This window comes from Oncorhynchus kisutch, linkage group LG18 (genome assembly GCF_002021735.2).
Source record: "Oncorhynchus kisutch isolate 150728-3 linkage group LG18, Okis_V2, whole genome shotgun sequence".
Taxonomy (NCBI): domain Eukaryota; kingdom Metazoa; phylum Chordata; class Actinopteri; order Salmoniformes; family Salmonidae; genus Oncorhynchus; species Oncorhynchus kisutch.
In genome coordinates, this window is record NC_034191.2 from 53820698 (window position 1) to 53837119 (window position 16422).

The following is a 16422-nucleotide window of genomic DNA, read 5'->3' on the forward strand; positions in this document are numbered from 1 at the left end:
CAAAGATAATAAATGGGGCAGGGTCAATGTATGTGTTGAGAGGGACAGAGAAGATTGAGGGGATGCTGTAAGCGAGGCTTATGATGGGCTTTAGGCAAATTATTGCAATGGGGATTTATTTTTGATTGAGCAGCAGGTGCTGAAAAAATGAGCTACAAATATTGAAATTTACATGGTTTTTAGGGGGAAGTACATTGGAAAAAAAGCCAAAGAGAACTGCATGACTAAATTGGAGACAAAACAAGCTTTTGAAAAAGCCTATCTATTTTTCATAAAATTTGACAGTTATCTTAGCTAGCTGAATTGTTTACCAGTTGCTAAGCAGTTGCTAGGGACTCTCCTGGAAGAAGCTAGCTAACAAAGAATATCTAGTTAACAGATGAAAAGAAAGACAAAATAAGGACAGAAGAAAAAGGACATCAAAGTGAAACAGTCCTCTAAAGACACGAGACATTAGTACAAGAAACAACGCTTCTATTGCGTTTATATTCTATTTCTATATCTTCTTCAACGTTTCCAAGATGGCGTTGCAGTCAGACATCCTTCGTCCTCGTCTTGTCCCATGTGTATGTATTTTTGTCTTTTTTTTTGCATATCTTTTTGTATATTTTTTCTAGAAACTCAACTTCGAAACACTCTCCTGCAACCCGCCTCACCAAATGTGGTGCGGATCTTATTTTTTTTCATTTTTTTTTTTCAAAAGTATTATTCACCTCGTATCCGAAATCCACAACAGAAGCTAGCCAGCTCACTAGCTAACGTTAGTATTCAGCTAACCACGGCTAGCGGTCATCAGCTATCGCCAGTTTTGTACAACGCGACTCAAGCCAGAGCATACCGGACCTATTTTCTCTCCATATCCCCTGATTTCTACCACAAGCTCTGGACATTTACACCTGGATCTTGCAGCGAACTAGCTGCTATCCGAGTGATTATTGGCTAACGTCGATTCCGGAGCAAACACCAATTATCCCAGAGCTAGCCAGCTGAAGAGTTCCATCAGCCACTCCTGGGCTACAATCACCTATCCGGACCCGTTTTACTGCCGATGCGGAGCCCCAACGGGCCTTCACGACTGGAATTCTGACGTTATCTGCCCGAGGGAGTTATTCAACTGGCCCCTCCTTTGCGACGTAACCTGAACGCCCATCTGCAAACTGCGGCCCGCTAATCGTTAGCTGTCTTGAGCATATCAGCTGCTATCTGAACAGGTCTATCGAACAATCTTCTTGGGCCACTATAACTGTAACTATTTTGACAATTGGACGGAACCGCACGAGGTGGGAAAAAACAGACCTCCATCTTCTGCTAGCTTGCTACCCATGGCTCGACTAGCTGTCTGAATCGCCGTGACCCCAACCAACCTCACTACTCACTGGACCCTTATGATCACTCGGCTAAGCATGCCTCTCCTTAATGTCAATATGCCTTGTCCATTGCTGTTCTGGTTAGTGTTTATTGGCTTATTCCACTGTAGAGCCTCTAGCCCTGCTCATTATACCTTATCCAACCCTTCAGTTCTACCACCCACACATGCGATGACATCACCTGGTTTCAATGATGTTTCTAGAGACAATATCTCTTTCATCATCACTCAATGCCTAGGTTTACCTCCACTCTTCACATCCTACCATACCTTTGTCTGTACACTATACCTTGAATCTATTTTATCACCCCCAGAAACCTGCTCCTTTTACTCTCTGTTCCGGACGTCCAATTCTCATGGCTTTTAGCCTTACCCTTATCCTACTCCTCCTCTGTTCCTCTGGTGATGTAGAGGTGAATCAAGGTCCTACGGTGCCTAGCTCCACTCCTATTCCCCAGGCGCTCTCTTTTGATGACTTCTGTAACCGTAAAAGCCTTGGTTTCATGCATGTTAACATTAGAAGCCTCCTTCCTAAGTTTGTTTTATTCACTGCTTTAGCACACTCTGCCAACCCGAATGCCTTAGCCATGTCTGAATCCTGGCTTAGGAAGACCAACAATAACTCTGAAATCTCCATCCCTAACTACAACATTTTCAGACAAGATAGAACGGCGGTGCCGTGCGGTGTTGCAATCTACTGCAGAGATAGCCTGCAGAGTTCTGTCTTACTATCCAAGCAATTTGAACTTCTACTTTTAAAAGTCCACCTCTCTAAAAACAAGTCTCTCACCGTTTCTGCCTGCTATAGACCACCCTCTTCCCCCAGCTGATTGCCCCCCATATGTGAACTGATTGCCCCCCATCTATCTTCTGAGATTGTGCTGCTAGGTGACCTAAACTGTGACATGCTTAACACCCCAGCCATCCTACAATCTAAGCTTGATGCCCTCAATCTCACACAAATTACCAATGAACCTACCAGGTACAACCCCAATGCCGTAAACACGGGCACCCTCATAGATATCATCCTAACCAACTTGCCCTCTAAATACACATCTGCTGTTTTCAACCAAGATCTCAGCGATCACTGCATCATTTCCTGCATCCGTAATGGGTCAGTGGTCAAACGACCTCCACTCATCACTATCAAACGCTCCCTGAAAGACTTCAGCGAGCAGGCCTTTCTAATCGACCTGGCCCAGGTATCCTGGAAGGATATCAACCTCATCCCGTCAGTAGAGGATGCCTGGTAATTTTTTTTAAATGCCTTCCTCACCATCTTAAATAAGCATGCCCCATTCAAGAAATTTAGGACCAGGAACAGATATAGCCCTTGGTTCTCTCCAGACCTGACTGCCCTTAGCTTATTTGGGATAGGGGGCAGCATTTTCACTTTTGGATGAATAGCGTACCCAGAGTAAACTGCCTCCTACTCAGTCCCAGATGCTAATATATGCATATTATTAGAAGTATTGGATAGAAAACACTCTGAAGTTTCTAGAACTGTTTGAATGAGTATAACAGAACTGTGAGTATAACATAACTCATATGGCAGGCAAAAACCAGGGACAAAATCCAAACAGGAAGTGGGAAATCTGAGGTTTGTAGTTTTTGAACTAAGTCCCTATCGAATACACAGTGGGATATGGGTCATTTTGCACTTGCTAAGGCTTCAACCATCTTTAGAACGTTGTTTCAGGCTTCTACTGTGAAGGGGGGCCAGATGAGAGGGGATTGTGTCAGAGTTCTGGCAGCAGCCTCGATCTCAGTCACGCATTTCACGTGAGAGTTAGCTCTCGTTCCATTGCTTTTCTACAGACAATGGAATTCTCCAGTTGGAACATTATTGAACATTTATGATAAAAGCATCCTAAAGATTGATTCTATACTTAGTTTGACAAGTTTCTATGACCTGTAATATAACTTTTTGAACTTTTCGTCCGACGTTCGGCTGGACCTGAACGCGCGTTTGGATTTGGTTACCAAATGCCCTAACAAAAGAAGCTATTTATGGACTTTATGGAACAAATCAAACATTTATTGTCGAACTGGGATTCCTGGGAGTGCATTCTGATGAACATCATCAAAGGTAAGTGAATATTTATAATGCTATTTCTGACTAATGTTGACTGCGCAAAATGGCGGATATTTTAAAATCTTTCAAATCTGACACAGCATTTGCATTAAGGAGAAGTTTATCTATATTTCCATGTTTAACATATGTATTTTCATCAACATTTATAATGAGTATTTCTGTAAATTGATGTGGCTCTCTGCAAAATCACTGCATGTTTTGGAACTACTGAACATAACACGCCAATGTAAAATAAGATAGCTAGCGGAACCCCGCTCCCAGACAGGTTAACCAACACAAAAACATTCTGTTCTGCATATCCACGAACAGCCCCCGTGAAATGCAACTTTTTAGGGAAATTAGAAACCAATATACACAGGCAATTAGAAAACCTAAGGCTAGGTTTTTCAAGCAGAAATTTGCTTTCTGCAACACAAACTCAAAAAAGACATTGTAAAGTCCATGGAGAATAAGAGCACCTCCTCCCAGCTGCCCACTGCACTGAGGATAGGAAACTCTGTCACCTTATCTGTGGTATAATCCGATATAATTGAGCATTTCTATAAGCATTTTACACTCTTGACCCAAACTGCTACAGACCTATATCTATCCTACCCTGCCTTTCTAAGGTCTTCGAAAGCCAAGTTATCAAACAGATCACCGACCATTTCAAATCCCACCGTACCTTCTCTGCTATGCAATCTGGTTTCAGAGCTGGTTTCAGAGCTGGTCATGGGTGCACCTCAGCCACGCTCAAGGTTCTAAACGATATCTTAACCGCCATCGATAAGAAACAATACTGTGCAGCCGTATTCATTGACCTGGCCAAGGCTTTCGACTCTGTCAATCACCACATCCTCATCGGCAGACTCAAAAGCCTTTGTTTCTCAAATGATTGCCTCACCTGGTTCACCAACTACTTCTCCGACAGAGTTGAGTGTGTCAAATGTGAGGTCCTGTTGTCTGGGCCTCTGGCAGTCTCTATGAGGGTGCCACAGGGTTAAATTCTTGGGCCGACTCTCTTCTCTGTATATTTCAATGATGTCCCTCTTGCTGCTGGTGAGTCTCTGATCCACCTCTGCGCAGACGACACCATTCTGTGTACTTCTGGCTCTTCTTTGGACATCGTGTTAACAATCCTCCAGACGAGCTTTAATGCCATACAACTCTCCTTCCGTGGCCTGCAACTGCTCTTAAATACAAGTAAAACTAAATGCATGCTCTTCAACCGATTGCTGCCTGCACCTGCCCGTCCGTCCAGCATCACTACTATGGACGGTTCTGACTTAGAATATGTGGACAACTACAAATACCTAGGTGTCTGGTTAGACTGTAAACTCTCCTTCCAGACTCACATAAAACATCTCCAATCCAAAGTTAAATCTAAAATCGGCTTCCTATTTCGCAACAAAGTACCTTTCACTCATGCTGCCAAACATACCCTCGTAAAACTTTGTCGATGTCATTTACAAAATAGCCTCCAACACCCTCTCAACAAATTGGATGCAGTCTATCACAGTGCCATCCGTTTTGTCACCAAAGCCCCATATACTACCCACCACTGCGACCTGTATGCTCTCGTTGGCTGGCCCTCGCTTCATACTCGTCGCCAAACCCACTGGCTCCAGGTCATCTACAAGACCCTGCTTGGGAAAGAACCCACCGTATCTCTGCTCGCTGTTCACCATAGCTGCACCCACCTTTTAGCACGCGTTCCAGCAGGTATATCTCACTTGTCACCCCCAAAGCCAATTCCTCCTTTGGCTGCCTCTCCTTCCAGTTCTCTGCTGCCAAAGACTGGAACGAACTACAAAAATCTCTGAAATTGGAAACACTTATCTCCCTCACTAGCTTTAAGCACCAGCTGTCAGAGCAGCTCACAGATCACTGCACCTGTACATAGCCAATCTATAAATAGCCCAAACAACTACCTCTTCCCCTACTGTTATTTATTTATTTTGCTCCTTTGCACCCCAGTATTTCTACTTTGCACACTCATCTCCTGTCAAATCTACCATTCCGGTGTTTTAATTGCTATATTGTATTTACTTCGCCACCATGGACTATTTATTGCCTTTACCTCCTTTATCTCACCTCATTTGCACACATTGTATATAGACTTATTTTTCTACTATTATTGACTGTATGTTTGTTTTACTTCATGTGTAACTCTGGGTTATATGTTTCGAACTGATTTGCTTTATCTTGGCCAGGTTGCAGTTGTAAATGAGAACTTGGTCTCAACTTGCCTACCTGGATAAATAATAAAGGAGTATTGGTGTCTCCTAGGGGTCTTTGGCCTGGTTTGCGAACTACCTCTCTGAGTGCAGGGTATAAAGTTAGAACATCTGCCGTCTCAGCCTCTGCCTGTCACCAAGGGAGTACCCCATGGCTCGATCCTAGGCCGCATGCTCTTCTCAATTTACATCAACAACATAGCTCAAGCAGTAGGAAGCTCCCTCATCCATTTATATACAGATAATATAGTCTTAAACTCAGCTGGCCCCTCCCCGGATTTTGTATTAAACGCTCTACAACAAAGCTTTCTTAGTGTCCAACAAGCTTTCTCTGCCCTTAACCTTGTTCTGAACACCTCCAAAACAAAGGTCATGTGGTTTGGTAAGAATGCCCTTCTCCCCACTGGCGTGATTACTCCCTCTGAGGGTTTAGAGCTTGAGGTAGTCACCTCAAACAAGTACTTTGGAGTATGGCTATAGAAGCTACACTGTCCTTCTCTCTGCACACATCAAAGCTGCAGGCTAAAGTTAAATCTAGATTTGGTTTCTTCTATTGTAATCACTCCTCTTTCACTCCAGCTGCCAAACTAACCCTGACTCAGATGACCGTCCTACCCATGCTAGATTACGGAGACGTAATGTATAGATCGGCAGGTAAGGGTGCGCCCGAGCTGCTAGATGTTCTTTACCATTCAGCCATCAGATTTGCCACCAATGCTCCTTATAGGACACATCACTGCACTCTATACTCTGTAACTGAACTGGTCATCTCTGTATACCTGTTGCGAGATGCATTGGTTGATGCTTATTTATAAAACCCTCTTAGCCCCCCCCCCCCCCCTCTGAGATATCTACTTCACCCCTCATCCTCCACATACAACACACATTCTGTTGAAGTTCCCCAAAGCGCGCACATCCCTTGGTCGCTCGTCTTTTCAGTTTGCTGCAGCTAGCGACTGGAATGAGCTGCAACAAACGCTCAAACTGGACAGTTTTATCTCATTCTCTTCATTCAAAGACTCAATCATGGACACTCTTACTGACAGTTGTGGATGCTTTGCGTGATGTTTTGTTGTATCTACCTTCTTGCCCTTTGTGCTGTTGTCTGTGCCCAATAATGTTTTTACCATGTTTTGTGCTGCTACCATGTTGTGCTGCTGCTATGTTGTTGTTGTGTTGCTGCCATAACAATCGACTTCTATTCGATTTGATATAGGCTACTCTAAATGTGTTCATTCGTTAGTGAATGGGGGTTTAAATATTTTACTTCGTTAGTGAATTGGGCTTTAAATGTGTAGGATGCCCATAAAACCAATAAGCATGCGGTTCTGTAATCAGTGTGTGTGTGTGTGTGCGCGCGCGCTCATGTCTGTTTGTGCTTGTGTATTCTGTGGCACCCTGTAAATGAGACAAGTGTTGCTTGCTACATTCCAGCGTGGCAGTCATTATGTGGCACAACAAGCCTGGATGTTGACAGGGTCCCAAACTCCAACCCAGTCCCCTCTCGCTCTCCAAACCGCAAGCCCAACTCTGTCCTTGAAAGGAATTACTGCATTGTCGATAAACAAAAGACTTGAGTCAAGCTAAGTGTGCTAACGCCTAGGTGATCAGTATGCATGAGCACGCCGCCTCAAAGGTGATTTTCTCTACACAACGCTGGACTGCGGAGAATTCTCAATGTGTTTTCACTCAATGCAAATCCTCAAATGTTAAATGGAAGACCTATTTCGGTTGAATGCATTCAGTTGTGCAACTGACTAGATATCCCCTTTCCAACACAGGTACCCTGTTGTTTTTTCTGTCTCTTCAGCTACCAGACGGGAGCTTTGAAATAAATGAAAAACATTGTAATATTCTTTAGGAACCTCAATTTCGGTTGCCTCCACACACTTTATGCTACTGCATGTTAAACAATGCAAATGACCAAAGAAGCATTTTCCTCTCTCTCAAGTGGTGTAATTCTCATCTCTTATAAGTCCTCTCCAGACTGAAATGCCGCCAGTGATTTCCATATTTTAACTGCATGTAGTTTTAGTTTCTCTCTGAGGCTCATCATGTGTTGCTTAGTCATCTAAGGCCAATCGCACTACAGTGTATTCCTCACTGTTTCTTTGAGTGAATATGTTTGCCAACTAGATGTTGGCCTCATCTCTGTTGGAGACATTGGGGTCTTTTGCTGTATGTTTTGCATTCACAGTTGTTATTTAGCAGATTTATCCAGCTTGACTTACTCTCTCTAGTCGACATATGGTGGAGTGACCAAAGATTAGACCTGGATTGAAATAATGTTTGTTTTCTTTCAAATTTCTCTAGCTGCACTTTATTGAGCTTGAAGTGAAGTGAAAATCCAGAATCTCCTGGAGGACAGTGGAAGTGGATCAAAATGCCATTGATATTGTTAAAACTAACGCCTTTCCACCCGTGGCCTTCATCTGGGTTTTTCTTGATTGAGCTTGACCCATAGATAGTTTGTCAAAAGGCTAAGTCTTCGAGTCAGTGTGAGATCTTTGACGGGATAACATACCGTATGGAACAAACACGGTCTGTTGTTCTTTTATGATGTCTTAATCTACACATCTAAATTTGTGACGTAAATGGTTTGATACAGAAGACTGATCGTCACTTCATGCGTACGATTTTAAATTGAGATGTATGCGGTGCTAAGCAGTGATGCGCCTTATCAGCTTTTAAACATTCATTTTCTGTTGTCCTTATTACAGATCTCATTTAGAGATGTTCTGTGCTAATTAACTTATCTGATCTCATTTTCATCACAATGACATCAAATGAGCCCTGTCTAAGTCCGTTATTTTCCTTAGTTAAGGACAATAATGAGGTACTAGAGCCATTCAGTGCTAATAATTGTTGAAGTGTGTCACCAGCATCAAAAAAGAGTATGTATACATTGCAATTTTAACAGGGTAGCATAGTGGTTAGAGCGTTGAGTCAGTAACCGAAAGGTTGCTAGTTTGAATCGCGAACCGACTAGGGGAAAAATCTGTCGATCTGAACTTGACCAAGGCACCTTAACCCTTTTTCTCCAGGGCCACTGTCAATAATGGCTGATCCCTGCTGTGACTCCATTCTCCAAAGTTGTCTCAGGGGAGTGGGATATACACAAAATACATTTCCACTTCATACCACACACTTGTGTGTGTGTACCACACAGGTTACACACTTGTATATGTGTGAAACAGTACAGATATAGGCAGACCCTATTTTACCTTTAGCCATTCTAAACACTACTAATCACTGTCCTAGATCTGTCGTACAGCTGACCATGTTACTTCCCTTTTCTCCCGCTCTTTATCTCCTTTCTTTGGTCCACCTTTCTCTTTTCTGCTCCTCTGTCTCACTCTACCGCTCCCTGCTGCAGATAACTTCCCTCAGATGGCTCATCAGAAGCGCTTCATCGAGCGGAAATACCGACAGGAGCTGAAAGAGATGAGACGAGAGAGGGATCGCCAGGAGAAGGAGGGAGACGAGCCAGAGGACAGCAGGAAGTAACAGAGCCCGTCTCCGACCAATCGATATGGACAGAGAATTTTTTCGACCAGTCAAGATGGACGATATTGGAGAGTGTAGGGAAGGTGCAAGAAGTGGAGGGATAAACTACTTCCAAATACTCTGAATTGCTAAAAAAAAAAAAATGTCCTCTCCTCGACTACTCTCTTCGATATCATATCATGATATCATAAGGCTAACTTTCACCTGGTCAGTTCATTCATAACAATTGCAAGGAAGGAGAAGATTGCGAGGAGAGGACATATTTTTGGGACAATTCAGAAAGAGCACTAGTCTATACAGTACAAACCCTCTACTGACTCGTCCCATTGGCTTGAGGATTGCCTTGCATTTTTTAGTGTTTGTTTGGGTTTGTTGTTTTGAGCTGCTTTTATGTGTAGGTCTTAATCAATTGCATGTTGATTATGTACAGTCACGTTTTAAACTAAATCTAGAACATGGTTGGTCGTCGATCATGGTTATAATGAACGGCAACAGAAATGCTTTGTTTTAAATGTTTTTTAGTTTTTTTTGTACCGCTAGTGACATTGATAGTAATTGCTATTAATAAAGGTATTTCACATGTTAATTGATTTGTCATCATGGAATATGTCCTCTTGATAGCCGTACTCATCATAATCAGTGTCTGACACCAAATCGCTCAATGGGGAAACTAGTAGTGGCATATCACGTGCACGTTTATGAAGAGGAGAGCGTTAATATGATTCAATGACATTAAATATGATGTAAAATGCCACCATCTGTCTCGCATCTGCTGCCTCTTTCTCTAACAATTTCAAATTTGTGTCCCCCCCACCCACCTTCCCAAATCCGATTGCCAGTTTTTAAAGATCTTAATTATAGATTGTGTGTAATTAATGATTTCTTCAGTTCAGTAGCCACAGGTTCCATGCTATTAACCACTTTACTGTCTTGAATTTCAACATTCACCATAAGAACTTAAGCTACCTTCAAGCCAGGCTGACGTCATCCTAGGCAAAAACTAAGGGAACATGGCTAATGTGCAGACATTTTTCCATTTCCAAATTAGTTCAAATGTCATTAGGGTTAAGGAAATGGTCTGTCCGTTTTAGATTGTCTCGTCAGGCTGTCAAGGGGATGCTGTTCAGAAAAGTCCCCTACTTTCTTCCTACTGTTATGTCTGTCAAATTGCTCAATGTTCGGACAAAGATTTACTGAATTCGGAACACTGATGATTACACGTAGAAACAGAATAAGGATTTTAAAGATCTTTAATCGTGTTGAGTCATATAAATATCCAGTACAAAAATCACATTGTACAAAGCAGATGAATGAATGGGCATTGGATCATGACAGGGCCCCTTTAAACTACTGCACATACTGTAACCTATCATAGTATTAATCCACATAGACAAAACTTAGGCTGCATCCCGATTCTCCACTCTTCTCCTGGAGTGTGCACGTCGTCGCATAGTTAGTAAGTAAGCCATGGACAAGCCAGAACGGCCCATATGGGCAGGAGCCCATCTCCTGTTTCTGTAGCATGAGGCAGCTTGATGTACAATCCCTGGACATGACGCTACTTGGATGGATTTAACAATGGTGGAAACTCCCCCCTAACCAATGCTGACACAATTCCTATGCTTTTAAATCCATGACTGTAAGTGTAAATGTGCACGCTTTAAGGATGGGTGGAGAATCGGGATGCAGCCATAGACTGCTCAATCACATAGTCAACAACATAATATAGAGGCAACCTTAAGGCTAACCAACCGTGTCTACATGAACACCCAACAGTGTTCTTTAGAAAGAGGACATCAGAACTATCTCTGGTCCAGAGTGTGAGCAGGAAGCCTCAGCATAAGAAAGCCACACTAACGCCCTGGACCAGAGCTTTCTATAGGCTAACCATATCTGGCAGCTAACATTACTCTACAATCCCCCAATAGCATTGGACACTGGACGCTTGATGGACTTGATGTTTGTTTAATGCATGTCCATAGATGAGCATGGTGTTAATGCTGAAAGGCAAGAACAGTCCCAATAAAGAAGCACAAATATGTATTTATAGTGAGATGCTGCTGACACCCTGAATTAAAGTGAGAAAATGGATGTACCAATCCCAGATTGCCCCTTTTTAAAATTAAAATAATGAGGGGAAAATAAAGCACTCTTCTGTTGTCATTTTCTCTTCTAATTTAAACTCTTATGTCTACCGTTCAAGGGCAGAAGAAAAACGGTTGATTTTCAGTTCGGAGGGTTTAGGAACCCAAAAATGAATGCTTATCAAAGCTATGTTTGCCACAATCTCAAATAGTCACTTACACAGTGGGCGCTCAATGGTCAAAGAAATAGAACGAGAAAATAACTTGCTTATTACAATTATTTAGCATATAATATCGTATACATTATTAAACAGGTGTGTTCTTGACTCAGAGGATTGTCTAAGCTACCTCACCATTTTCATTGTTTACATCCATAGAAAAGAATATATGTACAGTTTGTGTGAATTGTGAATGCTGCGGACAGAGACAGGGAAATAATATCACCGTCGTTGTGGCAATTATGTTGTGTTATTTGAAATGTCTGATTAAATGTCATCCTTCTGCAATGATACTATTGTTCAATTTGTATGTTTTGGCCTTGGGCAAGTTGCTTCATTTGAATTGCTCAATTGTCTTACTATGTATATGTCAAACCATTTCATGATGGCAAACCAATCTAATGACCATTTCATATGTATATGTCAAAACATTTTATGATCCCAATATTGTGTTGACCTGTACCTCTTATGTCAATGACAATCCCAACGGAATGTCAACATTCTCTCTTACAACTGAAAATGGCATATTACCCTTAATATCTAGCCTTTCTCCCCCACATTCTGTCGTCCCAATATGTCAGGCCTGGAAACTTTGTCAGTGTGCACATCACAAATGGATGTTCAACCATCAATCAATTACTCCGTTTTAATTAACCAAGAAAAGCATAAAGTAAAACACTGAGTAAAGAATCATGTTTAATTTGAACATGTTCAGTTCATTAAGGTAACACTTTCCATTAACCCTTTATAAAGAGTACCTTATTGCAAAGTGTTACTGACATTAGTCAGCACTCTGAGGAGCTTTTTGGTCCGGGTGTTTCAGCTCCCCCCTCCCCATCTCCCTAAATGGCACACTATTGTAGCCTGGTACAAATGTAGTGCACTATATAGGGAATGGGTGTCATTTGGGATGCAGAATATGTAAAGCTATGTGGATCAGGTGTTATTGACGGTCAGAAAGGTGACGTACAACCCATAGAAATTGAATGAGTAGAGTGGGTGTCCCCATTCAAGTCAAGGATGCCACAGTCGGTGGACTGGTGGCCATTTTAACTGTACCCATAGAATTAGAGCATTCTATTTCTACGGTTGAACCCCTCAGTCTCTTAGCATGGCTTTATGTGACTTCAAAAGAAGATTGTGACATACATAGCCAATGCTATAAGGGAATGGGACGCTAGAAACCTGATTACAAAACAGAACTGTACAGCATATTGTATCAATACACAGATACACACAATATAAGATATATCTCACAATATGCAGCTTTTCATTCCAGAAACTCTGAACAATTCATAGATGTTGTCTCTCAAGTTCACCAGAAAACCGCTTGCTTTTCGTCCCTCTATTGCAGGCAGCTTTTGAAAAACAAAAGAGAAGAAGTATGTTTGTACATAGAGATATATGTGGGGCCTGATGCACAGAGTACAGTACCCCCATATACAACGAAGCATCTTCTTGACAAGTCTTTTCCTCATGAGTCCCGAGAGAGACCACTAAGCGTCGTCGTCCAGGTCCTCCAGTGAGGTCAAAGATCAACGGTGATCAACAACGGTAAAAGAGCACTTTGAAAAATACTGCCTTGTCTGTTTGTGTCCTCCTTGTTTTGTTCTATTGTTTGCCACTTTCACAAAGTACCAGGAGTTAAGTTCACTTTAGCTAGTGCATGAGTGTTTGTTTGTTGTACATTTTCCTTTTTCCTCTTACGAGCTCCCTTCTCTCTGGTTAGGAATCCCTGTAGCCGTCACTGTCCTCCCCCCCGTACATGTCAGCTAGTTTTCTAAACCTGGGTCCCCACTCGCTCAGGTAGTTATAGTCCTGGTCTCCCTCCGTGGTCACGGAACCCAGGGAGCTCAGGGACTCAGCCACCGATCCGCTTCCCTCGTAGGCGTAGGTGGCCAGGGAGTCATAGGGCGGCGCTGTGGGGTCCTGGTCGTTGTCCTGGAGCCTTTGGTTTATGAATTCCCTGACGTCCGAGTTGTCCCTGTATGCAGGAGGGAGGACCACGGTCCGACGGATGGGAGGGTTCAGGGTCTCGGGCTTGATGTCCCTGCGCTGTTTGGTCTCCTCGATAGCCTCCGGGTTGCGCAGCGTGCCGATATCAAAGGCCTGGGTGTCCTCCTCTCCGCCCCCCTCATCATTGTAGCTGACGACATTGTCTCTCACATCCTCTTTGGAGATGATCAGAGGCTCCTTCTTCCTCTGCTGCCTCCTCAGGACAGCGAACAGCACAACGATTACTACAGACACAGAGAGAGAGAAGAACTTGAGCATGAGATGGATAGGAGAGGAAAGCAAATGGGTTGAGGAATGTGCCTCGATACTCAGGATTGTTTTTGTTTTTTTACATGTATTTAACTAGGCAAGTCAGTTAAGAACAAATTCTTATATACAATGACAGCCTACACCGGCCAAACTCAGACGACGCTGGGCCAATGCATGGATCACGATTATTTCAGAAACAAAACAAAGGCTTTTGAACTTTTGTTTTATTTCCCACCTGTGTTCCCTCTATATTCTGAAGGATAGTTGGTGTCTGTTGGGGAACCATTGGTGGTGTGCATACAGTATGTTGATACACTCACTGATATACAGGCCTTTGGTGGGCTGAGACAGGCTTGACCTGCCACAAAATACTTGCCGTATGGATTTGTATCACCTATCTAACTCTGTGCAGTTGCAGTGAAGATAGGTCAACAGCAACGAAAGGTTTGGCTAACAGAGTTCAGAATATGACATGGTGTAAATCAACGTCTTCTGAATGTGTTGCTGATCATTTGTGTGTGTTGGTGTGATTTATGTTTTAATGTGCTTGTATGTGAGCCACACGCAAAATAAAATGTTCTGTCTTGTGTTTAAAACTTTTAAAAAAGGACAATAAAGCGTTTTGAATTGAACTGAATTGTACAGTACTCACGGAGAAGTATGAGGACACAGATGATGATGGCCATGAGGGCTCCAGTGCTGAGCCCTGCGGTGAGGACCAGAGCCTCCTGGTTACACAGCTGCATGTTCCCCTCGCGGTCGCAGGTACAAACACGCACAGTCAGGGTGTTGGTGCTGCTCTGCATGGGAAAGTCCCCGTCCGATATCACCACGGGAACCAGGTAGGTGCTCCTCTGTAGCCGGCTGTAGCTGTTCCTTCTGGTCAGGATCCCAGCCGTGTTGTCTGTTGGAGATAGACGTCTTAGAGTTGGATACTATACAAGTAAGCAGTGTTGTCTGTTGGAGAGGCACTGAGGAGTAAGCAGTTATGGGCTGTTGTTATCTGTTAGACACTTTAGAGGTAGCTACTATACAAGTTAGATGTAGGAATGTCCCCCAGTTTCTAAAGTTTATCTGGTCTCCAATTAACAGCCGTAAATGTTATATTATATTAGGGTGTTCTTAAATATATTTGAATGGGTAAGATTGACAAATTGCAGTGTTGGGGAAGCTACTCTGAAAATATAGATTATTAAACTACCAATTAAGCTACACTAAAGCGTTCACTTAAAGTAATTCCAATGTTTCCAGATTTAAATGAAATATTACCTATAATTACTTACAATATGAGTGAAATATACTTTTCCCCAAAAATAATGATGTATGCTAAAAAGCAGCTTGTCTGTGTTGGAATGGTGTGGACGTATACCGGTCATTAAAAACGAGTAGATCGCTGATTGGTCAGCTCAGCCAATATGAACGACATCATGTTCAATGAGGAAACGGCATGCATTTTTTTCTGTTTGAGGTGGGGTTTTTTCTCCAATTTATGCTTTGGCCACAAATATGAGTGTAAGACGTATCAACAACATTATTTGGTTATGAGTTAAGAGAATATGAACTTATACAAATTTGATTTTCATTGGATAGTTACTTTTAAAAAGTAGGTCACTACTTCTTGGTAAATTATCATAACTAAATCTGAAATGTCATAGACTACAAATTGCAAGAACAAATTTAGCAAATTAAAAAATATATATGTTTCAATGTGAGAATTTGTGAGAATTTGGCAGGTCTGATGCTGAAAATGTAAGGAAATGCTTGCCTCCTTCATATTTAATAAAATTTTGCAAAAAAATTTCAAGTAGTTCGCTACACCGCTCCATGGCAAACACTACCTAGATTTGAATGTAGTTCAACTACCACCAAACTACTGCAAAATGCAGTTACTAGTTGATCTAGTTGTACTTCACTACTCCGCAACACTGACACATTGTGATCACGGCTGCTGTGGAATACAGTTATTCTGGGAAAAAAATTAAATCGACGAAACCGGAAATGAATTAACTTGTGTGTCAACTATTGTCCTCCAAGAAGAAGTGTACCTTTGTTGTCTCGGACGGTGAAGTTGGCTTTCCCTGAGACCTCGTGTGCTAGACTGAAGAAGAATCTGTGTCCACCGATAGGCTCGTCAGCATCTTTAGCGCTCACTGTCTGAATCCTCTGAGAAAAGGTAAGAAAAATATGATCTAACACAGATGACATACTTCATCATCTTCTTTTGACATGTCTTTATCCTGAGGAACAAGACAAAAGGGTTCAGGAGAGTGGGGAGCTCTGAGGTTAAACCTGAAAGCCTTCCGGCATAAGGCCAATTTCTGTGATCGAGGCAAGGGTTAACTGATGAAGATACGATCAGTTGGGGGATCTTAGGCGGGAAAGAAGACATTCTGTAGTGGTTTAAATTCAAATAATAGTACATTGTTTTCCATTACCTGGTTAGCCTTGGCGTTTTCACAGACAAAGGTTTCGTAGTATGTGGCGAATGTAGGAGCGTTGTCATTAACGTCCAGTACTCTGATGTCCACTGGTATGCGGCTAATCAGCCGTGGGTTGTCTTTAAAACACAGAATCATGACGTTTAATAACCACACCAAGGAAACACAATAACTGCCTTTGATACGATTACTGCTCAAACTACTGTACATGTAATTACGAGAAGTAATTGTGG

General features: G+C 42.3%; 2 protein-coding genes across 6 annotated transcripts in view; one reads left to right on the forward strand and one right to left on the reverse strand.

The window, feature by feature from the left end:
- The window catches only part of drosha (drosha ribonuclease III), a 148130-nt gene extending 138192 nt beyond the window's left edge, over positions 1 to 9938 (forward strand). For 3 of the 5 annotated variants that reach the window (XM_031796306.1, XM_031796304.1, XM_031796305.1), the window contains exon 32: positions 8722 to 9044. In XM_031796306.1, coding sequence (XP_031652166.1) covers positions 8722 to 8885 — 164 coding nt within the window. In that variant the 3' untranslated portion in view covers positions 8886 to 9044. The other 2 variants (XM_020507411.2, XM_031796307.1) reach the window with 2 other exon arrangements.
- Positions 9939 to 10416: 478 nt separating this feature from the next.
- Positions 10417 to 16422, reverse strand: part of LOC109908746 (cadherin-6-like) — an 81286-nt gene continuing 75280 nt past the window's right edge. Inside the window, exons 9-12 of the mRNA XM_020507414.2 lie at positions 16187 to 16308; positions 15797 to 15914; positions 14404 to 14655; positions 10417 to 13726 (exon numbers count right to left, since the gene is read on the reverse strand). Coding sequence (XP_020363003.1) covers positions 13212 to 13726; positions 14404 to 14655; positions 15797 to 15914; positions 16187 to 16308 — 1007 coding nt within the window. The 3' untranslated portion in view covers positions 10417 to 13211. The remainder of the gene's footprint in view (positions 13727 to 14403; positions 14656 to 15796; positions 15915 to 16186; positions 16309 to 16422) is intronic.